The 12541-nt window shown below is 48.9% G+C and overlaps 1 protein-coding gene across 2 annotated transcripts in view; it reads left to right on the forward strand.

The window, feature by feature from the left end:
- BPIFB4 (BPI fold containing family B member 4) overlaps window positions 1–12541 on the forward strand; it is a 32069-nt gene that overhangs the window by 7459 nt on the left and 12069 nt on the right. For both annotated transcript variants that reach the window (XM_016937706.2, XM_016937707.2), the window contains exons 7-12: window positions 1934–1997; window positions 2466–2526; window positions 3674–3765; window positions 5425–5625; window positions 7925–7978; window positions 10441–10611. In XM_016937706.2, coding sequence (XP_016793195.1) covers window positions 1934–1997; window positions 2466–2526; window positions 3674–3765; window positions 5425–5625; window positions 7925–7978; window positions 10441–10611 — 643 coding nt within the window. The remainder of the gene's footprint in view (window positions 1–1933; window positions 1998–2465; window positions 2527–3673; window positions 3766–5424; window positions 5626–7924; window positions 7979–10440; window positions 10612–12541) is intronic.

The raw sequence follows: 12541 nt of genomic DNA on the forward strand, positions 1-12541 counted from the left end.
TTTCTGATTCCCGTGGGCTTCTTGGAGACTTTACTTCTGCTTTAGAGACGATGGAGGCAAAGAAAATCAGCTCCCAGGGTCCAGGCAAGGAGAGGAGGGTGAGGAAAACCATGGAAACCTCACAGATTTTTAAATTCACATTTTCACTAGGAAATATATATTTGGTAATGCATGGTTCACAAACATAAAATAGCAAAAAGGCACAGAGCACAGGGCCTCCTCCTATCCCACCTCCCTCTGCCTCCCTCCCACCAAGCTCACCAGTTATTCATCTCTCAATTCTCCTTCCAGTTTCTTTGTACACATGAAACAAATATGAACATAGATTCTCATCTCCCACCCTCCTTTTATGCAAAGGGGCACATACTATAAATACTGTTTTGCACTTTGCTTTTTTTCATTTACCCTATTGGGAGAATTTTCTGCATCCAAACATCGAGAGCTTCCTTGTTTAACTTTTTACAGCTGCGTAATATTCCATTGCCTGGATGAGCCATCTCTTATTTGGCTGGTCCTCTATTGTTGGATATAATTTGCCTGATCTTGTGTCCTGACAAGTAAGGTCACAATGAATAACCTTTTACATATGTCATTTCACAGGAGGGTCGATGAACCTGTTGGATAATTTCCCAGAAGAGGAAAAGAGTTTATGCCCTGAATGTACATAAAGGAAAGTCCAACTATCCCCTCAACACACACACACACACACACACACACACACACAAAAGCATGCATGCATGCATACACACACATATATATTCTCAAGGCCCTTATCATCTGAGGAGAGGTGGAACCAGGATAAGCCCGTCAAGGTGAATCCACTTAAAAGGGGGACCGAAATGCATAGTTAGCTTTGGGAGAAATGTTCTAATTAGGGCTTTATTTCAAGAAACTCTTTGCTTTGCTGAATTGGCGCAGCTCTGAACAGTCAGCCACAACCTCAGAAGCGGGGACCCAGGCAGTGTTCGGTGGCGAGGGACGGAGTGAAGTTCTCAAGAGGTCCGGCGGTCAGAGACATTTTGGTGTAGGATGATCATGTTTCCTTCGTCTTCTTATCACTGCAGGCCCCTGGAAACAAATTCTTAGACCAAAAGTCTGTCTGCCCATCTATATATCTTGTCTATCATCGATTTTCCTCCTTGACTCACAACTTGGGAGGGTTAGTTAAGAGCTGGGTACAGTTGTGTGCACCTGTAGTCCCAGATACTCAGGAGGCTGAGGCAGGAGGATTTCTTGAGCCCAGGAGTTCAAGGCTGCAGTGAGCGGAGATTTTACCACTACACTCCAGCCTGGGCAACAAACTGAGACTCTGTCTCAGAAAAAAAAAAAAAAAAAAAAAAAGAGCTGCACGGCTTACTTCTGTGGACCTCAGCCTCCTTGTCTGTAAAATGGATCACCTCTCCCAATTGTTTGAGCACCAACTATCCATCCTCTCTTGTGGATCACATGAGCACATTTTATTGGCCAGTATTTCTCCTTCCCTCCCTTCCACAAACATTTATTGAGTACCTACTATGTACTAGATCCCGAGTCAGATGCTTAGATAAATAAACACGTTCATTTTCCCTTTGGAAACACAACATAAGGCTGCAGCAAATGACCCATTTGAGGGTCAGATCAGCAGGTGGGAATGACTTTTGCAGTTGAAAATCAGCAACATTACAGCCTGGGCCTGACCCATTGTAAAGCTCCAGACACTTTGTTTATTGAATGAATGAATGCATGAATTCATGAAAAGCCAAACAATTTGCCTGGGTGGCCTGTCTAGTCAGTCCAAGGTGAATGTACTCTGTCCTCCCAGCTTTCGAACAGTTTTCCAGCACTCAGAGGTTCTCACTGTTCAGAGCCTGGACTAGTGACCCACAGGGTGGACAGCCTTGGTGAGCCCCACATGGCTGCGAGCCTTGACCTCATCCTGCTCCTGCCTCCTTAGGCTTCTCCCCAATCTCGTGGACAATTTAGTGAACCGAGTCCTGGCCGACGTCCTCCCTGACTTGGTAAGAAGCTGTCCCAGTATGGGAGCAAGGGGCACAGGCTTCCCCCAGACTGAGGGGCCATAGTCCAGCCTCCATCCCTGGGGGCCTGCAGGTAACCCAGAGGGACAGAGAGAGCCAAGGCCTGGGGCATGTATTTGGAGGGTCTGGGGAGGACCCTGAGGAACACGAAGGGACAGATTAGTGAAGGGCTAAGGAGAGGGACCTTGAGAATTGCACAGTTCCGGGTTTGAATCCCGGCTTGGGCACTTCCTAGCTGGGTGCCAAGTTGCATCATCTTTCTGAAACTCGATTTTCCCATCTGTAAGTGGGAATTAGAGACAGCCTTCCCCACAGGGCTGTGGTGAGGAGAGTGCCTGGCACAGAGCAAGCAGTCAGTAAATTTTAGCTATCGTTACTCTTGCGTCCCCGACTCCCTTGCTCCTACTCCCTGCAGCGTCAACAAGGCTTTGTGCTATTTCTCCCCTGCAGCTCTGCCCCATCGTGGATGTGGTGCTGGGTCTTGTCAATGACCAGCTGGGCCTCGTGGATTGTAAGTCCAATACACTTTCTCCAGCCTGGGGAAGGCACTGAGGACCGGGCCCTTTCTGGGAGGAGGGCTCAATGTGGTGGGGGCCACAGACCTGCCCTTAGGCCCTTGAAGTGAGGAGTGGCTAATGCCACAAGGGAGGTGCCACCTGGCTTTCCCTCTTGCTCCCAAACACCCCCCAAGTACCAGAGGGAGGAGCTTCCACCAGGGTCTGGGAGTCAGGGGTCTGGGAAGTGATGGCTCTGTCCTGGGAGTCAGGGGTCTGGGAGGTAATGGCTCGTCCTGGGAGCCAGGAAGCTGGGTTTGAGCCCCGGTTCTGCCCTGGCAGCTGTGTGGACTTGGAGAGACTCTTCCCAGTTTCCTCATCTCTCAAATCTCTCAATTCACAGAGGGGTTGGAGAATGACTAGCAGGAGACACACTGTGGAGACTGACCACGGCCTCAGAACCAGGCTCCACCACCAACTCGGACCCTGATTTCTGAGTGAACATTCCTGAAAGCAAGCCCGCCCTGTATGGCTGTGCCATTTGTGCACTGCAGCATTCCAGGCACCTCCTTTCACATGGATTACAGTGGAATGGCAGCGCCTCGAGTTGTGCAGTGCACAGCCTCCACAGCCACACAGGGCAGCCGTCTCTGATAGTGTTCCCATTTCTCTGGGACTCTAGGCAGTATGAGAACGGCTTTCCAAGACAGGGAAATCTCCTTCCCTTTGTGGCCAGAGATGAGGAAGGAAGAGCCCAAAAGCTGGGGCTGTTCATTACACAGTCAAGGAAATGACAGATTCAACTAAGCACCACATTGTGGAACCCTAAATTCCTTCCCTGGTGCACAGCACTTCACAGTTTACAAAGCTCATCAACATCCAGGATATTGCACCCCCCTGCCCCCATCAACGTAGTCCCAGAGGTTACAGTAAACCCATTTTACAGAGGAGGCAACTGAGGTTCAAAGAAGTGCAATGACTTGCTTGGGTTCACACAGCAAGGAAGAGGCAGAGCTGGGATTCAAACCCAGAACTTTTGCTCTTTTCGTGGTGTCTGGAGCTGGAGCGTGGGCCTACCTTGTCCATCCCCAGCCCCAGTGTATGAGGAGGGAAGGCATCTGGATGGTGAGGGGATCTCCCTGTGACCCTCTCCTTTGCCTGCAGCTCTGATTCCTCTGGGGATATTGGGAAGTGTCCAATACACCTTCTCCAGCCTCCCGCTTGTGACCGGGGAATTCCTGGAGCTGGACCTCAACGTGAGTGCCTGGGGTTCAGGGCAAAGGGTGGTGGCCCTCCTCCCAAAGGCAGGAGTATCAGTGAGGCCCTCCCAGGGCTTCTGCTGAATGCCTGGGAAGCAACACTTGACAGGACCCTCTCGATTAGAAGAAGGCCTTCTAAGAGCTGTGTTAGAAAACATAATCATAGCCAGCATTCCAAATGCTTACTGTGTGCCAGGCACATTCTGTGTGCTTTGTGTCGATTAACTCAGCCTATCTTCACAGCAACCATATGAGGGAGGCACTTCTTATTGAGGAAACTGAGCCACAGAGAGATTAAATCACTTGCCCAAGGTCACACAGCTAATAAATGTGGACCTGGGATCTGAACCCAGGCAATCGAGCTACTAGGTGCTAAAAGAGCTGCTGCTATGGGATTGGGTGTACTGGAGGAATAAATGTGGCCAGAGGCATGCTGGTAAGCATTTAACCATCATCTCTCCATGATTTAAAAAAAAGTCCTGATTTGTAGCATTGGCCAATATCCATGGTATCAAACCTCCCATCATGGACAGCTTCAAGTTACCAACGTGACGTCAGTGGACGCAGAGTTGGGAAGAGATGTGTGAAATCTGACCGTGTGAGGTGGTATGAGCTGGCTCCTCCAGCACTGGCCTGCATCTGGCCCCTAATTTTGTATGGGGCACGCACACATATGTACTTTCCCTAGGCTTCATGAACACAGATGACTCCACGCTTGCTCCAGCAGATACAGAGATGCAGGAGTGCATCCGTGCTCCCGTGTATACAGGCGCACCTGCGCATGCATATATATTTCCAGCACCTGTGCATGCACATCTAATATATTCATAAACATACATCTGTTCAAGAGATATTCATTGGTCACCCGCTGTATGCCTGAGCTGAGGCTGAGTGAGGCTCTGGGCTGAGTGCTGGAGGTACAGTGATGAACAAGACAAAGTCTCTGCCCTGATGGAGATTAGAATGTTTTGGAGGGGACAGGCCATAAAGAATCACTCAAACAAATATGCAATTCTAAGTCATGAGCACGGTGATCAAGGATCCGAGGCTATCAGAGCCTAAAGCAGGGGGTATATGATCCACCCAGGGAAGTCAAGGAGGGCTTCCTGGAGGAGGTAACACTTGAGCTGAGAGCTGCCAGATGAGTGGAACTTAACAAAAGAAGAATGTGGGGAAGGGAATATCCTGTGGGAAGGCTCCATGGTGGGGGTAGTGGTTTTGGGGGGAGACTGCAAAGGCCCTGGTGGCTGTATAGCAGGAAGGTGAGAGACAGAGTGGCTTGGAGGCTGGAGAGGTCTCCTGGAGCAGATCACCTAGCACCTTGTAGACCGTGGAGAGGAGTCTGGTCTTTAGAGGGTAGATATGCATTGTACAGATGCATACATATGCTAGTTCATCACTGCAGGGCTGAGTTTGGAGAGGATCTGTCATACCATGGCTGTAATTGTAAGTGACCATGAAGCAGGAACTGCGAAAGGTTCCATTGCATCATAAACTGGAGGACAGCGGGGACCATGCATCAAAGAGCCACTGAGACTCAGTGGGTTTAACCAAAAATGGCTGCCTGGAGGCAGATTCAGGGCCTCACTCCAGCCTTCAGTCCCCTTCTTTCCATCTTCTCCCTCCCCATGACCCCTTTCTTCTCTTCTCCCCCAGACGCTGGTTGGGGAGGCTGGAGGAGGACTCATCGACTACCCATTGGGGTGGCCAGCTGTGTCTCCCAAGCCGATGCCAGAGCTGCCTCCCATGGGTGACAACACCAAGTCCCAGCTGGCCATGTCTGCCAACTTCCTGGGCTCAGTGCTGACTCTGCTGCAGAAGCAGCACGCTCTAGACCTGGATATCACCAATGGCATGGTGAGTCACAGCCCCACCAGGGGGAGGTGGCTGGGCAGCAGACAGCTGCCAGTGACCCTTCTCAGTCTCCACAGACTTGGGGAATTTGCTGTGAAGTGAGAACTGCAGATGGTCCACTGGGTGTGCATCAATTACGTCAGTACTTGCCAAAGTGGTGCTTGGGAGGATTTCAGGTGGTCCACAGACCAAATCTCACGATGAGAAAGTTGCTCCCTATTCAATTTTATTTAACTTTATTTCAATTGTTTTTTAAAAGCATAACATATATTCACATATATGAACCTCAATATAAATGTTTAGAATGTTTTCATTTGGTAAACACTAATACATAAGTAACAAAATGACACATAACAAAATATCACCCTTAGGCATGCTCCAGTCATTTTCTTTCCAAACTTTTTCTTTCGAAAACTTTCAAGCTTTCAGAAAAGTTGCAAAATGCTACAACTGATGGACATATATCCTTCGCTTAGATCCACTAGTTAAAATTTTGCCACAGTTGCTTCATACCTACCTATGCATCCATTCACCTTCCTACCCACCCACTCCTCCACCCATCAACCCACCTATCCACCCACCCATTCATCCACCCATACATCCATCTATTTATTTATCCATCCACCCATCCACCCACCCTCCCATTCATTTGTATATCCATCTATTTATCCACCAGTCCTTCCATCTATCTATCCAGCCATCCAGCCAACCATCCACCCACCCACCCACCCACCCATCCACCAATCAAACCATCCACCCATTCATCCACCAATTCATCCATCTATCCATCCGTTTATCTATCCATCCACCTATCCACCCACTCACCCATCCATTCACCATCAACTCATTCATCCATCCACTCATCAACCCACCCGTCCTTCCATCAACCCATCCATCTATCCATCCATCCACCTATCCACTCACCCATCCACCCATCCACCATCAACCCATCCATCCATCTACTCATCAACCCAAACATCCATCCATCAACCCATCCATCTATCCATCCATCCACCCATCCACTCACCCACCCACCCATTTACCCATCAACCCACTCATCCATATCCACTAAACCATTCACCAATCCATCCATCCATTTATATATCCATCCACCCACTCACCCATTATCAATCTATCTGTCTGATCTGTCTGTCTGTCTCTCTGTCTGTCTCCCTGTCTGTCTACCCATCTATCTTATCTGTTTTTGAGCAATTTGAGCTTTCGGAGACATCATGACATTTCATTCCATAAACTTCACTGTATATCTCCTAAGAACAAGACATTCTCCACAAAACCATCATACAAATGATGCCAACATTTGCTTCCATTAAGAGAAAAGTATCCACTTGGTGTCCGTGTATAGTTAGCCCTCTCTTGCACTTGTCGTTGTCCCCTTTTTAACTAAGAGAGAACAGAGCTTATGCCCAAAGCTCTCCACAGACAATGATATCCATGCAGAAGGTAATGGCATTATTTTGTTTTTATTGTATTTGGTTTTACAGTTGCCATCTCTTTGTGTCAAGTGGTACTGGCTTTCCATTTTGAGTATTTGAGGTCTTAAGAAGTAAGCCAATTTAAAGATGCTAAGTAAATAATAGTACAGGTGGTTCAAGGATGTGACAGAGGTCATGAATTTAGTGGACACTGAGTTATGCAAATGGACTTGATGCTGGTCTCCTTGTTTTAATAAGGAATGACATTTGTTTCTTTTCTTTTTCTTTTTTTTTTTTTTTGAGACAGAATCTTGCTCTGTTACCCAGGCTGTAGTGCAGTGTTGTGATGTTGGCTCACTGCAACCTCCATCTCCTGGGTTCAAGCAATTCTCCTGCCTCAGCCTCCCAAGTAGCTGGGATTACAGGCATGTGCCATCATGCCTGGCTAATTTTTGTATTTTTAGTAGAGGCGGGATTTTCACCATGTTGGCCAGGCTGGTCTCAAACTCCTGACCTGAAGTGATCCACCTGCCTCGGCCTCCCAAAGTGCTGGGATTACAGGCATGAGCCACCGTTCTCACCCAAGAATAACATTTTTAGAGGAGAAATATTCAGGTTTTGCCTGCTGTTCTTTGAAACACTCCTTGGTCAGCTTAAGTCAGCCCAGGTCACTTAACCACAAACTGGCTACGGTGATCTACGTATGGTGATGATGGCTGGATAGGCAGGACTTCCCCAGGGGTCTTTAAGGGAGAGAAGACGCCCTGCTGGGTGTTGTAAAACATGTAGGAGTTTAATCACTGTATTAGCAACTCCTGTCTGTACCGATAGCCTCCAGGATTCACATGGCCCTTCTTCTTGTCCTATAGTTTGAAGAGCTTCCTCCACTTACCACAGCCACACTGGGAGCCCTGATCCCCAAGGTATGTAAGGTGGGCAGGTCCCATTGCCTTCAGCCTCATTCTCTATCTTGTTTGAGAAACTGGATTGGAAGGGAAGATGCTCAGCGCTGGGGTGGGGTGCTCTCTCCCGAACCCCTGCTTGGGAGTGCAGTGACAGTAACAAGGGCTTGCAGGCTAGACCCCCATGAGTGGGGGCGGGGGAAGACACAGAGGGTTGAGGTGGAAAGACCCTGAATTCTATAGGTGGTCCAGCCTGCATAGGCCTAATCCTAGCCTGGCCGCTTCCCTTGCTGTGTGACTTTGAAGAAGAGTCTTAACATCTCTGAGCCTTAGCTTCCTCATCTGTCAAAAAAGGCTGCTGATACCTATTCCATAGGTTATCATAGGAAGGTAAATGAGATGATGCGTGTAAAGGTGTCAACGCGGGCCAGGCACACTCGGGTGCACAGCTGCTTAGAGGGAAAAGCCAGGCCTTTGGAACAGACAGACATGAGTCAGCACATCCCAGTCATATGACCTTAGATGCACAATTCCTCTCTCACAGCCTCAGTTTTCTCATCTGGAAAACGGGGTAACCATGCTCACTTCAGAGGGTGGCTATGGACCTGGAGTCTGCACCAAGGCAAGGAGCAGGCATTTGATTAATGTGAACTATTATTGCTGTTGTTAATAATTACACATTACTTCTTTTTTTAAAAAAAGCAAGTGTGCTTTTGTCCAATTAGTGACCATATAGAGTTGGAACAAAGGCCTTTCCCACCCCAGTTCTGGTCCCATGTCTGGTTCTGGGCCTATTACCTTGCACCTGGAAGCAAAGGGCTCTGTACCTAGTAAGTGTTATGCAGGTGCGAATGATGGCTGCAATCTATAGCCATTTTAGACACTTTTCACCTCTTTTCTGCCTGCCCTGTTTAGTCCTGGGTGGAATTCAAAGGCTCTAGGGGGAGAACAAACTCAACACGTGGTCACTATTGCCCTCATGTGGCTGCAAATTGAACATCAGAAGGATCATTCTCTAGGGTGGTAACAGTGGCAGCTCCAGCCAGCAGGTGGACCCCTCAATCAACTGGACCTTTTATTTACTGGGTCACTTCCTATGTACACTGCACTTTACAGCTTATGAAATTGTTTTTTAGAGTATACTTTTTCTTTCTTTTTTTGAGACAGAGTCTTGCTGCGTTGCCTAGGCTGGAGTGCAGTGGCACAATCTCAGCTCACTGCAAACTCTGCCTCCCTGGTTCAAGCAATTCCCCTGACTCAGCCTCCTGAGTAGCTGGGACTACAGGCATGCGCCACCATGCCTGGCTAATTTTGTATTTTGAGTAGAGACAGTATTTCGCCACGTTGGCCAGGCTGGTCTCGAACTCCTGACCTCAAGTGATCTGCCCACCTCGGCCTCCCAAAGTGCTGGGAGTACAGGCATGAGCCACAGTGCCCAGTCAGAATATACGTTTTCAATTGGTTCTGATCATTCCCTCTATCCACAGGACCAAAGAGGAGAAGCACACCATTTACAGATGGGGAAACAGAGGCTCAGAGAGGTCACATGATGAGGCAGTAGCAGAGCTGGGGTAGAATAGGGACTGAGTCCTCAGTGGCGCTGGGACTGCAGCAGGGGGGATTCAGGCTGGACACAGCAATGTGTCCTGGAGATCTGGGCTGCACAGAGTCACCAGGGGAGGGGACTTCTTTCTGTTTCTTTTGAAAGTAATATTGTGGTTTTGCCCATTTCTCTATGGTCAGTTAACATATTTAAGAAGTATATTCCTTAAAGTATGTATTTTTGGTAAGTCAATCATTTGATAAATATGGCAAACTGCCATTTTATGAATTGTCCCTTTAGTAAATTAGCTTTCAGGGAATCAAACTGCAGCAAACAAGCTCAAGTCCCTCCAGCAATCCGGGCCCGGGGGCAGCCTGTGCCTTGCCTGGGACCTCCCTGTGGGATTCCCCAGGCGTGGACTTCTCATTTCAGGAACAGTGTTCAGAGGCTTTGGGAGGCTCTGGGCTCTGAGCCCACAGACATGCACTGGAATCTTAACCTTCCTCGTGGCCTTGGACAATTTCCTTGGCATTCCCCTCTGAGGCCCTGTTTTCTCATCTGTAATGTGGAGGGAAAAAAATACCCCATGGGTTGTTGTAATGACTGAATGAAATTAAGACTGTCCATTCAGCACCTGGCCAGCATCTCTGGGAGACCCCATTTCACTCAGTACCAAGTTTTAAGCATTTCCAGGTGTCAGGCATTGAGCCTGAATTTTGCCGGCATGATCACAGTTATTTCTCATAGTAACCCCATGTGCAAGGCTTGGAGAGGGAAGCTCCTTGCCCAGTTCTCACAGTGGGTCAATGGCTTTGCCTGTGGTTTGTTAGACTCAAGCAACATGAGACCCTGGTGCTCTGTGTTTAGAGGTTGGCTGATAACCCCCTGGGTACCTCCTATGCTAAGGGCCCTGTCCATCTGGCCTGGTGCCTGCCCACAGGTGTTCCAGCAGTACCCCGAGTCCTGCCCACTTATCATCAGGATCCAGGTGCTGAACCCACCATCTGTGACGCTGCAGAAGGACAAAGCGCTGGTGAAGGTGTTGGCCACTGCCGAGGTCATGGTCTCCCAGCCCAAAGACCTGGAGACTACCATCTGCCTCATTGACGTGGTGAGTGTCTGGAGGTACTGGTGGCCTCCAGCTGGGCCTCAAGACAGAGCCACATGGTCTCCTGGAGCCCAAAGACCCCTTCAAATCCCCTCAATCTCCACCATCATGAGTATGGGCCCAACTTTGGGACCAGAGGCTCTAACCCAAATCTAGCCTTTACCACTTCCAGCTACATGACTTTGGACAAGTCACTCCCTATCTCTAGACTAGAATCTTAACTCTCTTGCTGGCCTTGCACAATTTGCTTGGCATTTCCCTCTGAGCCCCAGTTTTCTCATCTGTAACATGGAGAAAAAATACCACATGGGGTTGTCGTGATGACTGAATGAAATTAAGACTGATTTTCTCCTCTACCACAGGGGGATGGCAGTAGGGCATTAGTAAGATGCTCAGAGCAGTGCCTGACATACCCTAAAGGCTGCCCAAGTGTTAGCTGATATTATTCTCACAGGTTGCATATACCCAGTGTGTGGCCAAGCCAGTCTTGATCATTCATTCAGCAATATTTATTGAGCACCTACTATGTGTTATGCTTTCTACTTGACACTGGGGAAAGGGGAAACGAGACAGATGGTGCCTGCTCTCTTGTACCTGGTACCTAGCAGGGGACAGATACAAATACAACAATTTTCACAATTATTTCATAGAAAGGAATCCTCTTAAAATGTGAACGATGGCCAGGCATGGTGGCTCACACTTGAGAACCCAGCTCTTTGAGAGGCTGAGGTGGGTGGATCACTTGAGGCCAGGATTTCGAGACCAGCCTTGTCAACATGGTGAAACTCTGCCTCTACTAAAAATACAAAAATCAGCTGGATGTGGTGGCACACACCTGTAGTCCCAGCTACTCGGGAGGCTGAGGCACGAGAATCGCTTGAACCTGGGAGGCAGAGGCTGCAGTAAGCCGAGATCGCACCACTGCACTCCAGCCTGGGTGACAGAGCAAGACTCCATCTCGAAAAAAAAAAAGTGAACCATGTTTCTCCTCTGCATTCCTTCAATTCTGGAATAAAAGCCCATCTCCTGACAATGGCCCACAAAGTCCTCATGACCATCCCCTCATCACCTCTGAGCTCCTCAGTGTTCCTCCAACATGTCAGGCACTGTCTGACCTCAGGGCCTTTGCACATGCTGTTCCCTCTGCCTGGGATGCTCTTCCCCCAGGTATCTGCACAGTTACTCCCTTACTTCCTTTTTTTTTTTTTCTTTGAGATGGAGTCTCACTCTGTGGTGAGACCCTAGGCTACGGTCTAGCTTAGGGCCCAGCACATAGTAGATGCTCAGTAAACATTGGTCACAGGAATGCGTTAAGCTGTGTTAAATGCCATTTCTCCCTCCATGATTAAGGCTTCAGGCTTTGGACTCAGACACTTGGGACTCTGGTCCCATCTGCTGTCTTCCTGCTAGTCCCTCCTACTCCCAAAGCTTGAGACCAAATAAGCCACTTCTAGTTGGGAATCAGGTGCTCTAGGCTGGAGCATGCCAAGCCACAGAGTGTGGGGGTTCTTGTGTGGGCCTTATAAGATGGTAGATTAAAGGGTCGATTCTAGCCCACAAGTGGGAATGGCTGTCCCAATCTGTCCTCCATCAATCAGCCTCTACTGTGTGGAGATTTTCCATCAGCAGCCCAGAGGTTTGTGTGAGCCAGCCCAGCACCCTGAAGTGACTCCTGCTGTCCCAGGGATGCGGCCCTGACTCCTCCCCAGCACACAGCTCTGCCTGGCTTGGTCCCTTTTCACTGTAGCCTCATGAACACTTTTACCTCCTTGCCCTCTGGCCTCGTCTCTACCTCTCTAATGCCAACCTCTTCCCTGCCTCTGGGCCTTTGCCCATGCCCTCCCCACTGCCTGGATTACTCTCCCACCCTCTTTTCATCTGGCCAAGTCCTACATACCTTTCAGTCCTCAGTCCAAACACCATTTCCCACACC

This window comes from Pan troglodytes, chromosome 21, assembly GCF_028858775.2.
Source record: "Pan troglodytes isolate AG18354 chromosome 21, NHGRI_mPanTro3-v2.0_pri, whole genome shotgun sequence".
Classification (NCBI taxonomy): Eukaryota; Metazoa; Chordata; class Mammalia; order Primates; family Hominidae; genus Pan; species Pan troglodytes.